Source organism: Pleurodeles waltl, chromosome 9, assembly GCF_031143425.1.
Source record: "Pleurodeles waltl isolate 20211129_DDA chromosome 9, aPleWal1.hap1.20221129, whole genome shotgun sequence".
NCBI lineage: Eukaryota > Metazoa > Chordata > Amphibia > Caudata > Salamandridae > Pleurodeles > Pleurodeles waltl.
The window spans coordinates 639,076,036-639,101,013 of NC_090448.1; the positions used below are offsets into that span (position 1 = coordinate 639,076,036).

The following is a 24,978-nucleotide window of genomic DNA, read 5'->3' on the forward strand; positions in this document are numbered from 1 at the left end:
ATTAACTCCTTACTTTGGAACTTCAGATTTACATAATTGAATGGCTGATTTCTGAATGATCAACCATCTCATTAGACCTTTAACAGTAACTGCTTGCTCTTTTCTTTATGTACGGGGCTTCAATAAATGTCTAAAAGAATAAATTCAGATTTTATAGATTTAGACTATTCTATATTCCTATTTTGCATTTTGAGGGGTGTTGGATGTGTTTTGAAAATACTGAAGGGAAAGGTTGGTTGTGTCACAATAAGGCGAAAACAACAGAACAACTCCTTTGTTTATGTCCCTCTGATGAGCATATGATGAAAATATTTGAAACCAATTTTCTGTGAAAGAGTGCAAACAAGCAAAGAGGTCATGCTTGTGTGTTTTAAAGGGATGTGTGAGAAATGAGGTCTCTTGTTGGCAGTCAGTGTGTAATCTGTCCACGCAGGAGCCCTCACTCTTGTTAGGGCAGGGAGGTACACACTACCCACCCCCTTGGTAGCTTAGCACAAGCAGTCAGGCTTTCCTCAAAGGCAATGTGTAAAGTATTTGTACAAAAACACCCAGTAGCACAGTGAAAACACCACAAAAGGACTCCACGCCACTTTAGAAATATAGCAAATATTTATCTAAATCAAACAAGACCAAAACAACAAAAATCCAACATACACAAGCAAAGATATGAATTTTTAAAGTAAAATGTCTTAATCCATAGAAATCAATGGATGCGTTGTTTTAGCACAAAGTACCTGGCATGCGTCCAAAATAAAGCTGCAAGGGCGACGGTGCATCAGGAAAGCAAGCAATGCATTGATTACTTACTTGTAAGTGAGGTAGTGCGTCAATTCTTTACTCGCAAGGGATGCCGTGCGTCGATTCTAGGTGCTCAGTCTCTGGTCTGTGCGGTGATGTTTGCAGAGTTTGACATCCAAGACCCATGCATGAAACTTTCCGATGCAATGTGTGAAGAGTGCATTGAAAAAAGGCACTGCGTTGTTTCTCCAGCCGCAAGGCAGGCGCTGCATTGAATTTTCAGCGGCGGTACATAGTTTTTTCTGATGCGCACACATCGGTGCGTCGATTTTCCCAAGCAAGTTACCAGTTTCCACTTCTAAGGGCCCAGGGACTGGATTTGGTACCATTTAGCAAGTCAGGACTATTAGCAGAAGAGCTCAGGCTCCGGCAGATCAAGTATTTGATGCCCCTGAAACTTCAGAACAGGTGGCAAGCTCAGTCCAAGACCTTGGAGAAACATTACAAGCAGGATTTCGGAAAGCAAAGTCCAGTTAACTCTTCAGGAAGAAGCAGCAACAGCAGGCCAGCACAAAAAAGCAACGGTCAGAATGGCAGGTCCTCTTCAAGCATCAAGCTGTTCTCCTTGACAAAGGTTCCTCTTGATGCAGAAGTAATCTGAAGTCTGGAGTATTGGGTCCACTACTTATAATCCTTTCTGCCTTTGAAGTAGCAAACTTCAAAGGAAAGTCTCTATTGTTCACAAGATCCTGCCTTGCCCAGGCCAGGCCCCAGACACACTCCAGGGGGTTGGAGTCTGCTTTGTGGGAGGATAGCTCACCTCTTTCAGGTTTAAGTGTCAGCTCCTCCCGCCCCACTCTATCCCAGGAGACTCATCAGGATATGCAGGACACTCCTCAGCTCCCTTTGTGTCACTGTGTAGAGGGAATTCACAAACAGCCCAACTATCAGTCTGACCCAGACGTGGATTCCACAAGCAGGCAGAAGCACAGAATGATTAAACAAGAAAATGGCCACTTTCTAAAAGTGGCAGTTTCAAACAGACAATCTAATAACCAATTCTACCAAAAGATGTATTTTTAAATTGTGAGTTCAGAGACCCCAAACTCCATATCTCCATCTGCTTCCAATGGGAGTGGCCTTGCAACGTTGAAAAACGAATTTCGCAGTATTTCACTATCAGGACATGTGAAAACACATCAGTACATGTCCTACCTTTTAAATACTCTGTACCCTGCCCAAGGGGCTAACTAGGGCCTACCTTAAGGGTGTCTTTTATGTAGTAAAAGGGAAGGTTTAGGCCTGGCAACTGGGTACATTTGCCAGGTCATATTGACAGAGCAAAACTGCATGCACAGACACTGCAGTGGCAGGTTTGATGACATGTTTACATGGATACTCATGCGGGTGGCACAATCAGTGCTGCAGGCCCACTAGTAGCATTTGATTTACACGTCTTAGGCATCCATAGCGCACTTTACTAGGGGGACTTACCAGTAAATCAAATGTGCCAATCATGAAAAACCAATTACCAATATCCTTTAGACAGAGTGCTTGCATTTCAGCACTGGTTAGCAGTGGTACAGTGCACAGAGTATAAAAACCAGCAAAGATGTGTCCAACAATGATTGTGTGAGTTTCCGTACGATCTGATGAAGGTTCAGTGCAACTAGGCCAGTGATGATAGCTTTTGAATGGGGCATATTGGGTATGTCAAACCAAATGTTTAGGTCATCAAGAATGCACAGGGGGCGTAGAGTTGTAAGGATAGAAACTGTGTTTAGAAACATGTCTGGGAACGTTGCATTGCTAGGTGGCGGTCTGTAAAGGAGGAGAAGTTGGTGTAGGGTTGCATCAGGTGATGAGGGCTGCAACACCTTGTATGGTAATGTCATCAGTTTTGTTGAGATTCATTGTGTTCTTGAATACAAAAAATAGTCCACCTCGTCTTTTGTCTATAAGATTTTGTGTGATAGTTTGACAGCCTGGAGGAACGGCTTCATGCAACACTACAGCCATGTCATCTCACAACCATGATTCAGTTAGGAAGAGTAAGTCAGACTGTGCGTCAGCGAGTGGCTTGTAGATGTGGTCCTTGTTTTTAAGAGAGTGATTAAGTATTTATTGTAGGCAGTTTAAAGATTGTATTTTGGTGGTTGTGTGACTATTTTCTAGTAAACTGAGTAGTATATTTTGAACTTGTAGCATGTGTGTCATTAGTGCTGTGTTAACTGTATAAGGGTCGTAAAAGTGTTCTTTTTCAATATCGTATTCCCCATACAGCAGGCTTAGAATGCATTTTGTTGGGCTTGTGTATGACGGTGGTGGACCCTATTAGTTAATGGGACCCGAGCGCTAACCCTAACAAATCATAACCTTAGCCCTAAGCCCTAGGACCAATGGGCGACCTAACCCTACCAATTACACGAAACCTAAACCCCAAGCCATATCTCTTTTGAAACCCTAGCCCTAGGAATCAATCAGAACCCCAGACCTATCAGCCAATCAGAACTCAAACCCTAAGCCCTAACTCCAATAGAAATCCTAGCCCTAGGAGCCATTTGGAGCACAGATGCAACAACTACAGGGATGTGGAATTCCTATCGCCCCGGGACATCTTGTTTGGGGTCAAGGGCAACAAGTTTTTATGTTTACTTTGTCCTTGGGACAAGTAGGCCCAACCCTCTGCAGCACAAACCCTTTGGCTGCCTGTTTACAGAGAGTGGAACTCTCTACAGTTGAGGTAATGTGTTTCCAAAAGATAATGCTGTTCGAACTTGTATTTATGGTTCATTATTTGAAAACCTTCATTATTAGGGTGAGTGCTGTAAATAAATGTTTTAAGGTCACACTTCACTACTGACGTTGGTTCCAGTACAAATAAAAAAAACGTGTATACACATGTTTGAAAAGTTTAGGCTATGAGGCTAAGTATAATGCTCCCAGAATGCTCTCTGATTAGATGCAAATGAGGTGTCATTTAGTAAAATGTTTTGATGCATGCTAATATTTCCCGAAAATATTTCTAATGGAAAATCAGTGTAACCATTTTCAACACGATTATGGGAAGCATGAAAATAAACAAACACTGACAAAGCCAACTGATCTGACATATTTTCTATAAGTCTTTTAGTTTCATCAATGCGTGTCTTGTTTTGACATGGCTTTTGTAACACTTTATTGTTGTGGGAGCTACCAGGCCCTCAACATTGTAACAAACACTGGCAAAAAAAAAAAAAACGTTTTTGAACTCTAAAAGCACACGTTGCCACCAGTGGCATAACAAAGGCCCCGCAGCCGCCCTCCAGGGGGCCCCTTCAGCACAGCACCTGCCCTGAGTGAGTCTGGAGAGGGGGCTCCTCCATGTTCTTTGCAAAGGGGCACCCTCCAGTTTCGTTACGTCACTGATTGCCACTGTAGTTCCTGACACTGAACAAAACTACTTTGTGTGCCAATGTGCTCCTTGTGGAAGAGAAGAATGCGATCTCTCACAGTAAAGCCAGCCGAAAGAGAGAGAAATAGAAGTTTAATAAAAACAAAATGTCTTTAACACCAGACCTAATTAGGGACCAAGATCCACATGTAGGTAGCTTTTTGCATGTCGCAAACAGCGACTTTCGCTGTTTGCGACGTGCAAAAAGCACATTGCGGTGCACAAACCCAGTTTTGCGATTTGGTAACCTGGTTACCGAATCGCGAAACGGGTTTGCGACTCGCAATTAGGAAGGGGTGTTCCCTTCCTAATTGCGACTCGCAGTGCAATGTAGGATTGTTTTGCGATCGCGGGCGCGAACCAATCACAGTTTGCACCCATTTCAAATGGGTGCTAACACTTACACAAAAGGGAAGGGGTCCCCCTGGGACCCCTTCCCCATTGTGAATGTCACTGTAAACATTTTTTCAGAGCAGGCAGTGGTCCGCAGGACCACTGCCTGCTCTGAAAAAATGAAATGAAAACGTTTAATTTTTCGTTTTTGTAATGCATCTCGTTTTCCTTTAAGGAAAACGGGCTGCATTACAAAAAAAAAAAAACTGCTTTATTGAAAAGCAGTCACAGACATGGTGGTCTGCTGTCTCCAGCAGGCTACCATCCCTGTGAGGCCGCCATTCGCAAGGGGGTCGCAAATTGCGACCCACCTCATGATTATTCATGAGGTGTGCATTTGCGAAGCCCTTGCGAATCACAGATTGTGTCAGGGACACCATCCTACATTCGGATTTGCGACTCGCAATTTGCGGGTCGCAAATCTGAACCTACCTACATGTGGCCCCAAATTCTTAAAGAAAGTCACAAAAGTGCATCCATGGTATATGTCGTACCCCTATAAAATATTTGTGAACTGTATTTTAGCATGGGTAAATACGCATGTGTAGATTTGCTCATGTGAAAATCTATTGAGCATTTGCAAGTTCATTTTCCCTCCAGCCACTTTCTTCCCAACCCTGGAAGAAGTTCTAATTCTGCCATTGTCAGGAGTAAATGTCCAACCTTTCTTATTATGGGAAAATATTAGAGAGAAGCTGGTGAAGATCTTTAAAACATGCAGGTTAGTAGGTTTGCAGACTCAAAGGCATTCCAGCCCTGGAACTATTGCTTACTGCTTCCTCCAGCCCCAGTATGCAGATCTGCAGAAAGGTGGAAAAATAAGGAAATTGCTACAGTAGGGATTGAAACTGCAAGTATTCAAGCCCTACTATGGTAGTAGCCCTGGCATAATCAGAGAGGCTATTATCAGAGCTCTTACATAATGAGATTGCTGCCATAATTTGGCGCCACACTACATGGCACCAAAGGGACAAGTAGATCTTTTTACAGGACAAGTAGATTTGAGAAGCAACCTGTCCTGTGGACAAGTAGATATTTTAATAAATTCCACACCCCTGAACTAGTAAGAAACTTCTATAAATGTCATGTGAACTTAAGCACAGGCTGGTGGGCAAGGTGCTGCTCCCCAAGTCAGAATCTCTTTGGATAGATACAAGCTCAATCTACACTTTGCAGGTCCTGGTCAACCTCGGTGATAAGGACCAAATTTAAATTAACTACAGTTACTGCTTTTCATGCACTTAAGCAAAACATTTTTCTAACCCAAAGCAAGTGCTACATACACTTCCCAAAAACAGTTTAAACCATAAAGCAGACATAGCAGTATTCTTTTGCCCCAGCCTATGCACAGTGCTTTGCACGGAGCAGTTTGAAACTTTGTCTATTAATAGTAATTCTTCATTAGCACGCTAAGGGATCTTCCTACGGTTAGTTTTGCTCATTTAGGCTCAAGATTTTGTTGTATATTCCAAATATGAAGGTAACCAGGCCCTTTCACACTATCTAGTAAAAGTAGGGGCCTTAATGCACAAACGGACTGCAGTGCACTCATGAACTGCACTACTCATTCTGCCTTTCTAACAGGGATGGAAAAGTTTACAGCAGAGGAAATGAGCTCTTTATGTTACTCATCAAGAAGTAACAACCCCTTTCTTTTCCCTTTAGTTTATTGATGCTACAATCTGGCTACAGATTTCTGCCAGAGAGCTGGTGGAAAAACGTTGGCATTACTTCGCTCTATTGCTAAGGAAGACATCTGCTCCTGACAGCAAGTGCCTCGTGGTGCAAGGAAACATAAAAAAGGTGATAAGGGAGCAGGATGACAATGCTTTTTTCTCGACTGGTCACTTATCCAAAGAGTTCCCTAACTAATTTCAGGCATCAACAGATTTTGCAGTGCCTCGGTCTTCTCGCAAGTCACATTCAACAGCGTTGTAAGATAACCTCTATTCAACACCAGGCTGAAGAACCAAAAAGCACTATAATAGTAGCGTGGAAAACAAGGGATTACACTTTTCCTTTCCACTCCAGCAGTACTGGGTGCATTCCATGGTCCCTTTCCTCTTGGTATCAATGGTCTGTGGAAAAAGCCAAACCACCCCCAACCCTCTCCCCCCCAACCTTAAACTGGAAATCATTGTAAATATATTATTTCACTCTCAAGACTTTTGATTTAACAGTGAAGGGAAAGAAGGTTGTGCTCCAAAACAGACAACCTGGTGGTAAAATCATACATAACAGCTGTGGATGATGCAACAGTACAGATTTGCTAAAGAGCAGAGGAAACCTACTTGCGCTGTTGACCGTCTATATTGAAAGTCTGGACTATATCCTTGCAGACAGGTTTAACAGAATATTTCTACTCTCTGAAGCGTTGAACTCTCTTCAGAAAGGTTTACTGCAAGGACTAGGCAAGGATGGTTTGGATCTGTTTCCAATAAAGGATAACAAGTCGTTATTTAATTACATCAATGGTCAGCATTTAGGGCATTTTCAGACCTCCGTTTGGACAAATGACAGTTTAAGATCCTGTTCTTAGCATCCGTTAGTGGGAGTAAGGATAACTGATCCTTCAGCATTAGTCAAAGTTTGCTGTAAATATGGCCTCCTCTTTGCACAGAGATCAGTAGAACATTTTACTTATTATTTTACTGATCGAACTTCAGCAGAAGAAGCACTCTTTCACACACTGAGCGTGAGCAAGGTTACTGTCAGGGATTAGTCTCATAAAAAACATCAAGAATAAGAAGAGCCCTCTTATACATGTTTAACCAGTTTGGCATGGTCTCACAACTGCCACTATGACAGTGAACAAAAAACTGTGGCTTGTCATAAATTATTTAATTTTCATTTTTATATTCAGCGCCATCGAGGTGAGGGATTACATAATTTACAAGTAATCAAGATATATAAAAGCCTGACACATTTGTGTTAACTAATGACAAACAACAGTTCACAAGTAATCATGGAGTTTGCATATTGAGACCTCTTAGTCTAGGCCAGTGTTTCCCAATCTGTGGGCCGGGGACCCCTGGGGGTCCGTGAAGCCTCCCCAGGGGGTCCGCGACTGCTTAGAAAATTTAATAATATTAGGTTCCAACTATCAGTAATGGCTCAGTGGGGGTCCCCGGATTCCAATAATGATTCAGTGGGGGTCCTCGGGCTGCAGTATTGACAAAAAGGGGGTCCACAGAAGTCAAAAGGTTGGGAACCACTGGTCTAGGCGAGATTCTGGTTAGAGGAGTGCAGGTGGACACAAAAACGGTGCTTTGAGCAACAGCCTACGAAATGCCTTAGTAGGCCTGCCCAAGGAAATTTAAGGCTAGTTCACTGAAGGAATGCAAACTCACTGGGTTGAGGTTTATGGGGCATCTGGGGACTCTATGAGCGATTTAGGTTTTCCCTTCTATTTGTTACTCTCTACTGTGTGAAGGTGGCTTTAAAACACTGTTGTAACAGCTTACTGTTCATATCAATGATTGATATGTTCCCTGGAACTGGATTCTTATCTCTGTTCCACATTCTAAGCTCTTGTTTTGTTACATTTTATTTCTAATTCTATGTTCTATGTCAGTTGTTAACTACTGTTGGCTTGCGTACATTACTGTGTGTTGGCTTCTGAAAAAAAAGCTTATTTGAATGAATGGATCTTGCACTTACTAGGTGCTGTTATGGACACTGTAAAACGTAGGTTTGCTACTTCTCAAAAGAAACATGGACTCTGGCCTATAAATATGGTATGGTTTTGTGGAGCACTGGTATTGAACACGGGAGATTGGTGAGTGCACTAAGGCGTTAAGGGATGTGGCGGTGTACTTCATGTCTTAGAAGGTGTACTCCAATCATGGTCATTTAAATAAATGGTAAGACAACGGAATTTGGGTAATGAAATTATCTAACTAATTGGTTATAAAAACTGTGCCATGTATCAATGAGCAACCTTATGTTAGCTGCATACCCTAAGCTGCATACAAAATGTCACCAATTAATGAAATAAAATATTGGCCAGACGTTTCCTCTGTGCAATATTTGCAGCATACATTACAGGAAATGCCATTAAGTCTCCTGCAGGCAAAGACAGTGCATACTGAAGGACACAGGTATAAATTCTAATACCAACTACACTTTTTTTTCATGTTGATAAAATGAACACCAATAAATTGGTTAAAGGTAACAACCATTACACTCAGAACCATGCAATCTCAAGACCAGCACAAAAACTCCATGTAAAATAAATAAATACATAAAAAATAGTTGCCCGTTATGCCCATGCAACAAGAAATACTTGTCAGAGGATACCACTGAAAGCTGCCTTTTGAGCAATTCACCTTACCTGCAACCAGCTCTGCAATTCGCTGACACTGAAACCCTCCAGTCAAAAGCTTTTAGTTGTCGTTTGGCCCCATGTGGCTGATTGTTGCTTTTGCCATTTAAAGTACTTTTCTGTGTGCATATGTGCAGCAGAATTCAAGCCACTCACTGCTACAAAAAATAGATTTTCCTTTGCAGGGGAAAGAAGATGAGTGTCTGTAGCTAGTCAGAGAGCAAGAGGTTACTGGATATCCCCCAATAGCCTCAAACACGAATATTAACAATGTGAAGGATTAATAAAACTGTAACAGTTGACCACAGTGGAAGAAAATTCTATCTGCTCACTCTATGTGGCATCAATCATAGTACTTTCTTTTCAGCTCTTGCCTGAGACAGCGCATGTGGTGTCAATTGTAAGACATTTTATTTCCTTACAGTGCGCTTAAGGCCAGCCCTCTGCATACTAATGGCTGGTTCTTTGTCACTCACTTCCTTGTTTTTCGTCAGCACGTGCCAGCTTCACTCCTTATTCATGTGTTTTTCTCTCCACTGGGGCATGGCCCAAGCACTGCTTCCTTGACCAGTGTCCCTCAACTGGACATGCTTTCAGGGCTATGTTTTTTTTTTTACTTGCAAAAGAGTGTATGTGTTTGCCCCCTCCAACCCCACACTGTTGCTTGCCTGTGTTGTTGCTTCTCCCTAAGCAGGTTGTTTTGTTTTGACCCCACACTCTCTTTCCACATACTTGTGCTTTGCCCTCAACGTCCCTGTCCGCAAAGTTTGCCCCCACAGTCCATTCCAGTCGTCCATATTAGTTTGCCCCCACCCTCATCCTAGGTTTGTTATGTTCTGTTAGGACCTAGCCTGGCAGTTCGGGCTGGACTGCTTTCATTGGAGCAGGGACAAGACTTATTTGCATATGGCTGGGTCCAAACAGAGGAGGCACAATGTGCAAAATAACGATGGACTGGGATGCAGCCCTGAGTAATTACTGGAGTCTCAGATTAATTCAAGCATTTGATCACTTGTTTTGTATACTTTAGTGTATAGCCCAAGTGGGATGAGTATGCCCAGATGTGGGTTCCTTGCACAATGCATCACTCAAACCAAGATATACCTTGCAGATGAGCCATAACTAGGGCAAAACCAGTCCTAAGTTGCTTGTATTCCGGGTCAGTTCGGACCTGGCCTGCAACTTCGTCTGGACTGTTAACATTTGAGCAGAGTCGACAATGATTTGCATATGGCTAGGTCCAAACTGAGGTGGCACGGTGGGCAAAATAACAAAGGACTGAGATGTGTCTCAGAGTAATTATTAGTGGCTATCAGTTCAAGCATTTCATCCATCACTTTTTTGTACACATGCAGCAGACCTGGTCAATCAATACCCATAATGATCAATTCTTCAGCCTACCGCAGATAGGGTGGTTGGTGCAACATCAGGGTTTGGATCCCCTAGTAACCAGTTTGCCAATGGTGGTGAATTTCCTATCGTAATTTTGGGAGAATGAGCTGGCTTACAGGTCGATAAATAATTTTCATTCTATGATTCTGGCTGGCCATCATTCGGTAAAGGTAAAAGCAGTAGGCGAATACCCTGGAAACTGATGTTGGGTACCATATTTGCTCATTCCCATCAATACACTGTCTTATGGGCTGTTAATGTGGTTTTGTGGGTTCTAGAAGGTTGGTCAGGTAATAAGGATAAGGATTTAATTAGAGAGCAGATGTCAGCCAATTTGACAGTCTTGTTATGTCGGATTTCATGCTAAGAGAGTAACAGGTACAGTTTCTGATTTAACAGGTAATGTATTTTCTCCAAATGGAGAATCCTTTATGATTTACTAAGATAAATTCACACTGTGGATCTTATCCTGCTTTTCCTGACAGCAATAAGCTGTGTTCTGTGCACTGTTTGTAGGTGTATGAAGCATGTACCAGGAACCTTCAACAGGGTGTCACTGAGCAGTTACTTATTGCTCTGCAAAAATTATATTAATCAGTCTCTGTGGCCATGTTGGGCAGATGGGTCTGTTGACTTTTGTCTGAGCATGAAGCAGCGAGAGGGGCATTGGCCAGCTTCTCAGTGGATAGCCAAAATCCTATTTTAGAACATTTTATCTTAAATCAGTTGTAGATGTTGCTTTTATTTCTATGGGGCACCTTTAAATATGTATAAATTGAAAACTCCAGTCCTGACATCAAATAGCTGTTCTAGCTATTGAGTAAAACAATGTTCATTTCTATTAAGGACAAAGGATTATTCCATTCAGTTGAATTGTTTTGTATATTCTGCATATGATGCTATGTTTTATCTGACTCAGTAATGCTGGACACTCCCATGATTGTTGTTTTTCACATGAGCTTTAGCCATGGTGGTTTATGGGTGTTTCCCTTCTCAACTAATGAACAGAAGCGAGAGTGAGGGTTTTCAAAGACTGAAGTAATCAGGTTGCAGAGATGCTCACCAGGCATGTCATCCAAGGGTGTTTAAAGCAGGAGCATTCGGACCAAGGATTCCTGCAGCAGTTTGGATTCCCACTGGACAATGTTTACAGAGAGACTGTGGGTTGTTCTTTTTGGTGCTTTGTTGACAAAGAAAGAGGAAGGTCCTTGGCTGTTCTCGGACTTAGAAAGACATGTGGGACCCGATTGGTTTATGTACCTATGACGAAGAGGAGGATGGTCATAAGAAAACATCATTTCGTCGTCTGAAAAGTTTTAATTGCATGATGTGCTATACTGCAGTAAAGAGAAAGTTGCATAATTTTCACCTCCGTATCGTTAACAGAATTGAACATTTGATGCAACAGATATAACTTCTTTTAATTAATCTTTTATACGATGACCCCCTGCATTCCAATATTGCTGGACCCATCTGCTGTCTTCAACATAGTTGATCGGCCCACCCTAATGCAGACCATGTTGTCTTGGATAGGAGTCACTAGCAATGGCGTTCACTGGTTCCCCTCCTACCTTTCCAACTGATATGTTTGTGCACTTGGGCACCAAAAGGCCAGAAAAGATCCCCCATCACCTGTGGGGTCCCCTAGGGTTCCACACTGTCTCCTGACATCTTCAACCTTTAGCTGAAGCTGCTTGGTGCTCTACTCCCAGACAAGAGCATCAACATTCACCAATATGCCGATGATGCCCTACTTGATTTCAAGGTTTTTTGTGCTTCAGACATCCACGTCCTCAAATGCTGCATACACATCATCCAGACCTGGCGTCTACCAAAGCTCGACCCAACCAAGAAAGAATTCCTGCTATCTGCCAATAACAATAAACAAGATTTAGTACAATCCTCACTCAATGACATGAACCTTGATGCTTTGAATTCCAACTTTCACAGAATGTAAAGCCACTTAGATTCACCTTGGACACCAACCTCAGCCTCAATGAAAACACTTGCAAACAAACCCAAAAAAGAAAAACAAAAACACCTGGTAGCAGTTCCTCTTCTAAAGAAGGTCAAACCTTCAAAAATTGCTGTCAAGTATATGGAAGTCCTATCGCCAACACCCAGGACTAATGGTTGGGGGCAAGGGCAACAAATGTCATGGTTATTTTTGTCCTTAGGACAAGTAGGCCTACTCCCAGGCAGCACATACACTTTGGCTAGCACTTTCCAGTACCACATTATGGACCTGTGAATGAGCACTGTCTGTGGTTAAAGTAAGATTTGTATCCATATGACCTTGCTTTTCAAACTCTTATTTATTTATTGTATTGTATTGTATTGTAATCGTATTTATATAGCGCTTACTACCTCTGACGAGGCGTCGAAGCGCTTTTCGATGAGTAGCACGCTACTCTGGAACCCAACAAGAATTAGTGATAGATTAGTATCGGGAAATAATGAGTACAGTTTTAGTATTATTATGAATTAATTTGAGCCGCGGATATGAGAGTTTGTTAGTTAGATTGACTGGAGTAATGGAGGGGTGGAGGAGGAAAGAAATCCAGAAGTGTTAATTGGGAGTATATCCTTCATTTACTCAACCCAAAGGTTTGGGATGAGTAAAGGGGGGGGGGGGGGGGTGGAGGAGGGAAGAGTATGTGGAAGAGATAGGGAGAGCATAGTAGCAGGGCGAGATAAATGCAGGAGAATTTAGTAGGATTGTGTGGGAGGTCACAGTAGTAGAGTGAGGTTTGGTGAGTTAGATGTGGAAGCGGAGGGAAGAGCTTAGGCAGAGTTATTTAGGAGATTAAAGTAGTAGAAGGGATTTGGGATGAGTCAGAGTGAGAATGGAGGATAGTTTGATAGAGACATGACATATGATGATGAGTAGGTAAGTGTGATAAGATGAGAGCAGGAATTCATAGATATCTAGTATAACAACCCACCCAGGAGCCATGCAATGATCCATGAACATGCCAAGCACAGAAACAACATATACACACAAATATATATATATACACACACACACATACACATACAATACATAATTAGAACATTGGGTAAAAAATACTTAGTCAAACAGGTTTAAAGAGTGTGTGTGTGTGTGTATTTTCTTGTTATGACATAGTAGCAATACATATTTTCTAAAGAAACTATAAATAAATAGAAATATACACATAATCAAAAAATATCTATCAACATAGGCATATACAGTTTATAGTTGTTTGGATATGGTGGTTATAAAGGAAAGCGCCAACTCTTGAGTAGTTTTCTGAAGACAAGAAAGTTATCTGTTATGTGTGGTTCATTAATGCAAACTCCTTATTAGGGAAGAGCTCTAAGAGGTGCTGGAAGCTCGGGTTGCACTACTGACTGGTTCCAGTATGAAAATGTGTAGAGGTCTGCAAAGCTTAACATAATGAGGCTACTTATAATGCTCCCAGAATGCTTTCAGTTGGAAATGGCCTTTTTTGCAGGGCTTTCCCAGTGTTTTTGCTTCTGATTTCCCATTTTCAATCCTGTGCTGAATGTCGTTTATGCTAGTTTTAGGACTCTAGGCACTTTACCACTGCTGAACAGTGCTTAAGTGCAAGTGCTCCCTGTCTAAATTGTATTGGTGATTGATTTACCCATGACTGCCATACTTGATTTACTAGTTAATCTATAGTAAAGGTCACTATGTATGCCCAGGACCTGTAAAGCAAATGCTACAAGTGGGCCTGCAGCACTGATTGTGCCACCCACATGAGTAGCCCTGAAAACTTGTCTTAGAACTGCCACTGCAGTGTCTGCAGTCAGTTTTAAACTGCCATTTCGACTTGGCAAGTGCACCCACTTAACAGGTCCAACCCTTCCTTTTTACTACAGGTAAGTCACCCCCTATGGTAGGCCAAATGCAGACCCATGGGCAGGGAACAGTGTATTTAAAAAGGTCGGACAAGTACTGGTGTGCTTTACATGTCCTGATGGTGAAATACTGCTCAATGTGTTTTTCACTATTGCAAAGCCTATCTCTCCAATAGAGTAACATGAGGATTGCCTTGAAATATATTTTATATGTAATTTCTTATTGGAAGCAGTGAGAGCTATGGAGTTTCGGGTCACTGAACTCACAATTTAAAAATTCACCTTTTGGCGAAGTTAGTTTTTGAAATGCAAGTTTGAAAATGACACTTTTAGAAAGTGGGCATTTTCTTGCTTAACAATTCTGTGCCTCTGCCTGTCTGCTGAATACATGTCTGGCTCAGGATAACAGCTGGACTGTTTGTGCATTCACTTTAGAAAGTCACATAATGAGAGTTGAGGTGTGCCCTGCATATCCTGATAGCCCATCACCCAGCTGATGGTTCTTCCTGAGCTAGAGTGGTAGGAGGAGCTGACACTTGCACCTGAATAGGGATATGCCTGTCCTCACACAAAATGAGTGTCCAGCCCCCTGGAATGTGTTTGGGCCAGGACAGGTACTACTTGTACAGGGTGAAAACCACTGCCAACTAGCGACCCCATTCCTAACACTCTCCGATTAAATGCAAATGCTTGCAGAATCTTGAATACAAGACTGACAATTCTTAGCCTTCAAAACAAAATGTACACAAAAAATATGCAACCATTAAAAAAAAGTGTTTTGCTAAGCTTCTGTGCAGGTTTAAGTACCATTTAAAGGGTCCTTTAGTAAAACATGTTTCATACATGTTAGTATTTCCAACAAAAAAAAGTAATAATGAAAAATCAGAGTAAAGTCAGTATCGGAAAGATTATGGGAAATCTTAGAATAAACAATCATTGGCAATGTCAATAGTCTGGCATTGGCGGTCAGCTTTTCAGATGTTTCAGTAATATTTTGTTTTGGCACGGTTTTTGTAAACTTTATTGTTTTAATAGCTACCGGGTCGGCATCAATATAACAAGATATTGGGTAAAATCAAAAATAGTTTTTCGTTCTCAAAAAGCACATGGTGCCACAGAAGTCCCTGGCACCGCAGTTGCTGAGCAGAGCCCATTATGAATAAATACACTGGCCTCTAGAGGACAAGCCGGCCGTCCTGTATCTGGCACCCACTAGGTGGTGCACTTGCTGCACCGTCAAAGTTTAAACTCCAATTAATGAAAAGCCTTTACTTGTCCTGGCGGCTTCAGGAAACATATGTCCATTCCAATAAAGTATAACACCCACCCATATTTATAACACCATACAAAAAAGTGTTTTTTTTGTTTGAAGATACTCAAAAGTGTTTATAACAAAAATGATCTTTAGTTTTAACTATGGGAGATCAGAACTGCTTCCTATATTTACATAAAATTCAGTGCTTGTTATAAAAACAAGGTAACATTGTGAAACCTGACATAATCCACTTGTGATGTCCATCTCAGCTGACTGTCTGCTTAAAGGAACAGGGAACAGTGTGCGGCATACACTGTGCAACACTGATAAAGAGCCTTCTGCTGTCGTGCAGCACTTTGCGCTCCAATTAGGTCAAATTACAGTTTGTTTGCAATATGATTACCATTGTGAGACCTTTCGTGCAGTGAAGGAAGTTTACTCGTGACTGCGCTCTACTATCGATGCTCACTTGTTTAAGTGAAACTGGAACTTTATTATGAATGAAGAACTTTTTATATGAAAAATAAGCTGGTTACAGGAGTTTCATTCTTTTCAGCTGTCCATCATGGCCAAATAAAACAAAATATCACAGAAATAAATGGCATTGATGTGTATGCCAAACCACAGATACAGTAGTACACCTTTACAAGCAAAATCTTTTCATGCAATTTTATTAAGCCACGTCCTGAGGTTCATAAGGTATGTCTGTTATGCTATTATGTACCTTCAACCTAATGTTTTGAAACATAAACTATCTCGCACAGGGTTGTGCTTTATATGACTTGACACTGAAGTTTTTAAGTACTTCACAATCGCTAATAAATAAGGAGATATGCTTGCTGACTCCTTATGTAATTAGGCCAAAATCATCCAAAATGGATCCAAAGGGTTCCTAAAAGGTGTCACTGGTCCCGGTAATGTAGGAGTTACCTCTTTTTTCCATTCCCCTAAAGAGCAAAAACTGGGGACACAGAGGACCGAGCCAAGAGGAAATGGACACCAGAAGCAAACAAGCATTGGAAAAGTCAAGAGGGCTGGCTTCAATATGCTGACAAAAGCAAACAACATTTATATCATAATTTGTTTGCATGCTGTTCATACTGTGTTTGCATGCATTAGCAGACTGGTTTTTAAACTTCTAACATGCGTGGACCCACACTGGGTCTCCGGTCAAAACAATTTCTGTGATTTGAACCTCAAAACATAAAAATACAAAAACGAGGATACTCCTAAAAATACAAAAAGAAATATGTTCAAACAGATGCTCAAAATCAAAAGAAAATATAGGAAAAAAAAAAATCTAATGTTAAACTGTACCTTTTTATATGTATATACTTTGTTGACTTTAATTGATTAATTATAACATTATTTATTTTTACAAAGCATTCGCGGACACCTTGAGTAGGCCTCACAGACCCAAGGAATCCTCGGACCACAGTTTAAAAACCATTCCATTAGCAAATTAAAGCCAGACCAGCTGGGTTTGCCAATGCCTGCCGTCCAAAGCAATCCATTACTAGGAGGTCCCTCGAGTCAGGCACAGATCCTTGAAGATTCTTTGAAAAAGATACAGTATTGGAAGTCATTAACAGAAGTTATTAAAAAAAAAAAAAAAGTAATGTAATGGGGAGCCGCAGCCACCGGCCAAATGGTGAAGGGGGTCTGGGATCGAAAAAGTTTGAGAACCATTTCATGCATTGGTGCAGATTTAGGACTTTCACGAATTCACAAGAATTTACAGTAGGCGGCCTAGAAAACATACTTCTAGAAAAAGCCTGAACTGCGTTTTAGCATAAGCAAATATGCATGTGTATATTTGCTCATATGAAAAATCTCTTGAGCATTTGCCAAGTTCAGGTTCCCTGCAACCCCTTTTTTGCCACCCTGAAAAAGTGTTACTTCTGCTCTTGTAAGGAGTACATTTTCAACCTTTCCCAGCATGGGAAAAGATTAGAGAAGAGTTTGTGAAAAGCCTTAAACATGTAAGTTTGTAGTTGTACACATACTGAAAAGGGATTTCCAACCCTGGAAGAGCCGCTTCCTGCTACTTCCAGCCCCTGTATGTAGGTTTGCAGAAAGGAGGTAAAATTAGGGAATTGCTACAATCCAAACCAATGCTATGCTATGAATCCTGGGCATAATCAGAGAGGCTGTTTTCAGACCTCTGATATAATGACAGCACTGCCACAATTTGTTATCCGGTTACAGTGTGCCAAGGGACAAGCGGATTTTCTTTTTCTAACAGGACAGGTAGATTTATGAAGTCTTCCGTCCCTTGGACAAGCAAATATTATATAAAATTCCACATCTCTGTGCTGTTCAAGACTTCATATTCTTACATACAACTGGTGGTAATACCCTACTCTATGGCACCCCAGACTTCAAAGCAGCACCCTACATGCCACAGCATGTCTAATCTAGGGCCTTAAGAAATACGATCATATCACCCACATCCTGATGAACTCCACTGGTTCCCTTTGCCAGCATGCACCACCTTCAAAATATTTTAATGGTATCACAATCAGCACTCGCGCTTGTTCTGCAGGCAAGATCACCATCTCTAGTGTTCTCAGGACACACCTGCAGCAAGGACACCATCAGAATGCACGCTAAGAAGTGTTAGAAAGAAAAAAAAGCAGACTTTTCCATTTATGCACCCACGATTTAGAACAACATCCCTGAATTCATCAGAACTGTCAAATGCTCTGATTTAGGGAAGCGATGAAGACTCACCTCTTTAAAACGCATTCATAATAATCCCTTAAGTGTCCACAAAACAACATTCTCTGCTTCTACTCATTGACTTTATGCTGATCATTGACTATGTACATTCATTTACTTTTGGGTAGGTTCACACTATGCAAATACCATATAGTGGGTAAGTGTATGTAGTTATATCTCCTAGCATCAATACCCTAGAGCTAGCCATATTTTCATAGGACATGCCTGGGAGGCGCAAATTTGTTGCACAAGCAATCCATCCTTTTTCTCCCTTTCACTCTCTTGGTGGTTGACCTAATAACCAACTCCCACACTTATGGAGATTTGGTGTTCTGTAAATCACTATTATGTTTATATGGCAGTAGTCTCTCCAGCAATGGCTTCTTGGTGCACCACACTGAAATCAGGCTAATTTGAGGGATGTGGTTTGTCAACAATCCGTCCACTACATACAGTACCATTTATCAAGCATAGTGTCCCTGTACACAAACTCTATGTCCCTTCAACTGCTCTGTCCCTTCTTCCAGGCCATCGTTCTTTGAAACACACTCAAGACTTACGGGTCCCCTGTATATCGTAAATACAAATCTCTTTATCACCAAAAAGGGGAGCTCGGCTGTCTGCCACAAGAACATCAGAGGAAAATAACATACAATGGTACACCCACAGTTCTCCTGACTGCTTTCCTCAGCTCTGGGGGTTTTCGGTTACTGCTTTATGGTGTAGTTTCTACTGGAGAGCAGCCATGCCCCAAACTCTTGCTCTCTGCTGTAACAACTACATCTCCCAATAAAAATCAAATATGACGAGGTTCCATCCACTCGCAGATACTTTTTTCATAATGTTGACAAAATTGCCTGTCTGGCTTATAGAGACAGAAGCGGTGAATAGACTGTTTTACTATGAAAATAGGTGACTGTAAGCTACAATAGCATAATACAAACACATGCTAATACAGACTGACCTTCCAATTCATCACCATGTTAACTTCTGTGGTAGCTGCATAGAAACTTGTGGGATGATACTACTGTTTGAGAACTGTTGGATTATGACAGGTATTTTACAGATGGTCTCTCCGGACTACTTTCACCTGCTTGGTCTATTCACAACGTTTTGATTCTGTTAATCTTTGTGGTCTAGAGAACCGATTAAAGGGATCATCTTAGGGCCTGAGTGACTCAACTTCTAACAGACGTTCTCAGTTCCCAGTGCCAGGTTCATCACACTGGTCTGGGACTCCCTTATACCCAATCACTCATTGCACCAATTTGGAGAGCAGTCCCTCCTCACTAGCGTCAGGCATGCACCCAGCATGAGAGGGCGAGAGTCTTGCAACCACTAGCTTGAACGTACCACAGGGACCTGGGACCCATTTGATGTAGTAGCATGCTATTAGCCAATCATATCACAGTGTCAGAGCAAGGCTACACACTCAGCAAGTGAAAGGGTGTAGGGGTAGAGAAGCTACAAGCAGTAGGAGGAGTCACAGAGTTACACAGCTCATGGCAGAGCTGCATGGGTGAAGACCATTAGACGGCCACTGGTTGTGAGAAATTCTGTCTGCTTCGTCATTCATCAATCCTGTCCACTAAGCACTGTGGTGTCCAAGTACCCGATTGCCACTAACTGGCACCTTCTGGGCATTCACACTTTTCTGAGTCCACAAACAGAATGTTGCTACAAACGCTGTACCTAGCAGTTGAGGTAGAAACCCCCAGTCCGCCCTCAACTCGGGAGCCGAGGAAAAAGAATGGTGGTACAAATGAGCAATTTTTAGATGTCCTCTTCACTTGGCTTGGTTGCTGGGCACTAGAAACATCATAGCCTGTGGCTTCTCCGGTTTCATCAGGAAGCACTATAAGAAACATAACTCTCTCAGTACAATACCTCTCTTGGTTTGAGCTGCTCAAGTTTTAACAGTAAGGACGAGCTAGTCCTCTCTCACCTACTCTCCAGAGCATGCCAGTAGTGTTGGGGGGTTGATTCACAGTTAATTAAGAAACACAGCTGAGTCCTTGCTTGATTGTGAGATGCCCATGCTTTACAAGCCACCTTACAATAATGCCCTTTCTCAGTTGGAGGAAAATTATGGTTCCAGCTGTAAGCTAAGTGGGGTCCAACATTCCGCAGCAACAAGGACAACAGACCCACATCTCCCCTAATGTGCTTAAGGGCAGGGCTCTTTTGTCTCCCAGAGTAAGAGGAATTCATTCTCTGCCTCACCCATGCTTCTAGGACGGATAGTATGGAAAGAATAATTCCTCCTGCACATAAGGATTATAGAAGAAACTTCCTGGAGAGATTGCAGCCTTCTTTCGCACTTTCTCTCTCTCTCTTACATACTTAACTAAACAAGCCACATCGAACAAATAACTTAATGTATTCAATCATACCAGTACTGATAGGCCCTTCTTATGAAAACAATTAATACTATTTGAAACAACGTAACACATTGCTAATATTACCATTCATCAAAAATATTTTAATGTGTTCGCAGGAAACTTTTTCACATACAAAAATGGCTCACTCATGTAGGCATCTTAGGACTATAAATATGCACATATGAAATGATATTTGATCTATGTTTTCCAAGAGGGCTATATAAAATATATATTTATGAAACTCAAATAGCACTTTCATCCATGCTCGCTCAAAACAATGAAATGTACTGTAAACAAAATCTAGTAACTAATGATGTCTGTTCGCCTGCAGAGTCTGTAGTTTTCAGGTCAGAGTAGCAGCATGCAGTAAAGAAAACTAAAACACTGACTCAACAACACACATAGCCCTCAGCCAAATAAGGATTACTAAAGAACCATACTGGTATCCAGTTTCAAACATCAGTTCTTGCACTATGCCCGCCAAATTTATAATGTGCCTTCTGTCCTTGCAGCATTTGATGTTGATGGCAATGCATTTTAGCAGAATACATCACTTGGGTAGAAGTGGACCAACTGTTTTTATCCAAAGACGCAGTGAACTAAAAAGATTCAACAGTCTAGCCTAGGTCTGGGGACCCTGGCGAGTCCACAAAGCCTCCTCAGGGGGTCAGCGACTGCTTAGAAAATTAAATAATATTATTAGATCAGGTCCCAGCTTTTAGTAATGACTCAATGGCGAGGTCCCCAGATTCCAATAATGATTCAGTGGGGGGCCACCGGGATCCAATAATGATAAAGTGGGGATCCACGGAAGTCAAAAGGTTGGAAACCACTGGTCTAGCTACTACGCTACATTCGCAATTTTATAGCGGTCTCGAGTCACTATGAGATCCAAAACAATTTCAGGAATGAGTAGTAATTAACTTCTCCATTTGAATTAATTATTTAGTGATTACTATTTCAGGTGAGTATGTGAAGTGCTCCAATTTGCACTGGGGTCCCGGGCACTCTTCCGTGGGAAGGATTTAAGTTTGGTCTATACGAGACATGTTGGTGATGTGTGTGAGATTTCAACAACATGTTATCAGCATGGCAAACACTTCAGTGAATAAGGATCGGGTGTTACAGAGACTACCAAAATAGAAGCAGCCAAACATGTAGCCAATGATGAGCATTAGTGAGGTCCAACAGAGTTCTCTATATTGTAACAGTCCAAGAGTCACCTACTCAAGGCGTGGGTTAGCTACCATGGAATATTATATGACATTCACCCAAAAGCAACAGAGTACCATCCCTGTTAGGGGCACTGTTAAACAACCAGATGGTATTATTTTGTATCTTTTACAAATTTGTCCTTTCTGCACGGTCACCCCAATTTTTTTTGTCTTTTGCTGAATCTTTTTTTTTGCTGGTGATAAAACTTGGCGCACTTTAGCCCTACCTACCAGAGGCATAGTGCTTGCACCCCTCCTTCCAACATGATGAAATTGGTATGCATCTGATTGGCTTATTTAACATACCTATATTTCACTAGAAGTACATTGCACCAATGTGGACCCAGGGGCTACAAGTTAAAAGTCACCAATGGACTGCATAACCCACTGTACCATCCACTACAATGGCAACGTAAACATGACCACAGGCCTGCTACCATTAGCCTTGCGGTGCAGGTTTTAACGGCAAATTTGTACTGTTGAAATAACTGCTTCTAGACAGGTCTAAACCTTCCTTTTAACTATAAAAGAGAAATGTGCATGTGCTCTATATACAGCATAAAATACAATTTACCATAAAAGAGGCATTTATTCCACTAGTGCCCCTTCTTTTGCCACAGGCAATAAAGCTAAATAACTTAAGCTCCTAACACTAACCCTTGGAAAAGCTTACACTGTTTACAAGTTTATGCGGAAGAAGATAATCTGTTCTACATTGTCTGTTACAGAGCATGGCCTCGCTGTGCAGTGGAGAAATGTGGCTCAATGGTTAGAGCGGCAGACCCTGATGCAGAAATCTGGCCCGGGACCAGGGTTCAATTCCCACCTCGGCGGGTGCTGGTCTCAATTTCCTCGGACCTGATAATTCTCGCATTGTGCCTAATCTAATTCATGGGTCCCACTCTGTAACTCTGGGCAATAGCTTGCTTAATCTCCACAACGGCCCCAACAGCGCTCAGATGCCTGGCTTCACCTTGGAGGTTGCCCAGGAGTAGGCACCTAACAGGGAAAAGCTAGGAGGTGTTCCACAGCGATATGCGTACAGCACCTTGAGACCCTAACAGGTGAGCAGTGCGCTATACAAGTACGAAGTTTACAGTTTGCTTTGGGTCACAAAGACAAAAGGGGACCACGCATTTCTCGAGAGTTTCAACTCAATAGGCACACCTGACAAGCTGCCTGCCTTTTTACTGTGACTCAAACACCAGACTCAAACTTATTCAAAGAAAGTAGATAATTCTCCTAGCTTCCTTATCGATGCTTTAACACTAACTTTAATTGCAAGGATCAAAGTCAGCTGTAAAGTGTAGAAAACATATCACGATTGCAAAAACGTCTAAGGCCCAGTACGTACACTGTGATCCCAGACCACCAATGAATGAGCAAATAAACCCAATCTTGGGACGTAGATCCTTTCTACCTCAATATTTGGAGGAGGAACACTTCAGAAAACTTAGCACTTAAAGCCCATGTTTGACATTTCTCGACTTGTGAGGGAAGATTAGGCCTTGCTCCTTCTTCAACTAGCACAGCCTGTAATTACATAAACACGTCAAAAAGCACATTGCAATTAGTAGTCCCATAAATACCTACGATTTCTCTGTAATGCCTCGACATGTGTTCCAGTGGTACAAAGTATCGCTTTCATTATTAAAAACTCTGGACATAACCACTTCGTTTCAGTAGGCAAAGACAACATGCACTGTTGGAGCACGTGGTGCATGCGATCAAAGTAGATTCTGACACCAAAACCTTTGCAGGCATTATCTAAAAGAGGTGTCTACCCTTACTGGACACTAAAGTACCCATCAAAACTAGTCCAACTACTTCAAATCGGCAAAGTGGACAACCGTGACAAAAACACTGGAGGCTAACTGTTATAGTCTGCGCCAGGCCTCTATTTCAACCGCTAAAATGTAATACATAGCAGCAAACCAGAGGAGCACTCAACAGTGAAGCTTCCCCAGACGTTAGCTCAGCTCATTGCCTACTTCTCCGTAAACAGGGGGAGCTCTTGCTTCTGTGCACCTCCTTCTAGGTTAGTACCTCTACTGTTCCCGGCATGCAACACAGCAGCCCCACTTCACAAAACTGTTACTATATAGAAGCACGTAAGTACAGTTCATTACACAAAGTATATGGCTTTGTCGACCACCTATTCACCTCCCACACGCCATCTCATACTAAAGCAGTTTCTTCCAAGGGTTGGGTTACTTTGTCCAAACTCCTCTCGGGTGAGTTACAATGTTACATGCAACATGTTAGGCGTTTATACCGGTTCATTATGTATCGGACCCTACTTTGACAGTTATAACTCTGGTGCCAGCTCTTTATAAGGCAACCGCCTTCTATGCTAGATTATCTAAGCGAAACGAAACAGTTTCCGTACCTTTAAAATATTCATTAGCTTGACTCTTAAGAGCTTCGGCCTTCTCCAGACAGCCTGCAGCCCCAGCTGGTTCGCCCTCCGCCATTTTACCACCGTAAAGCAACCCGTATCCACATGGGAAAGCGAAACGCTGTCACTATACGGCAGCTCGAAGTGTCGTGAACAAAGCGCTTCTGCGCACGCGCGCGACCGAACGTCACCTAGAGAAGCTAAAGACAGTCTATAACAAGAGTACTTGTGACGTCTCCTAGATACGGGACGCGCTCGAGAGCTGCGGCGATCCCTTTAAGCCACTCTACAATACGCCTGCGCAGAATACTCATACGTGTAGGGCTACAGGCTGGCGTTCAGAACGCTAGACCGCTAAACGTTATTTTGTCCTTCCGAGCCGCGGACATGTATGTATAAGTAACCAAACGTAGCGCGGACATTCAAAGGTTAAATTAAAACAAAATACCTTTCTGAAGAAACCATACAGCGAAACTTGTGTAGTTAAAAGATTAAGCCATCAATAATGTAGCGAGATGAAGCAGACCAAAAGAAGCAGCTCAAGGCGCCCGCATTGAAAGGATCATAAATAAAATATTTCCTAGCTAACGAGGACAGTTTACATTCTGTTAAGGACACGGAGGCGAGAACTGTGCATGCCTTTCTTCACTTTATGTAAGGCGGCAGCATTCTAAAACATTTTAATGAAACAAAACAACATTGACCACATTTCTCATGAACCACCATGGAATGTGTCTCCATAACAACCGATGTCCAATCATATAACAGTCTGTGTGTATTGTGCATATCTGTGATGTCCCTTCCAGTTAGTCTTCTTCACTGGAGTAAATTAACCCCGAACACATGCTGTGTTCAAGGTTGTGATCGTTCCCAACAAAAATAA

At 42.0% G+C, this 24,978-nt stretch overlaps 1 protein-coding gene across 2 annotated transcripts in view; it reads right to left on the minus strand.

Moving 5' to 3' along the window:
- Positions 1 to 24,335, minus strand: part of PPP5C (protein phosphatase 5 catalytic subunit) — a 269,413-nt gene extending 245,078 nt beyond the window's left edge. Inside the window, exon 1 of one of the 2 annotated variants that reach the window (XM_069207677.1) lies at positions 24,087 to 24,335. In XM_069207677.1, the coding sequence (XP_069063778.1) occupies positions 24,087 to 24,171 (85 nt within the window). In that variant the 5' untranslated portion in view covers positions 24,172 to 24,335. The remainder of the gene's footprint in view (positions 1 to 24,086) is intronic. The other variant, XM_069207678.1, reaches the window with a different exon arrangement.
- Positions 24,336 to 24,978: the final 643 nt, after the last annotated feature.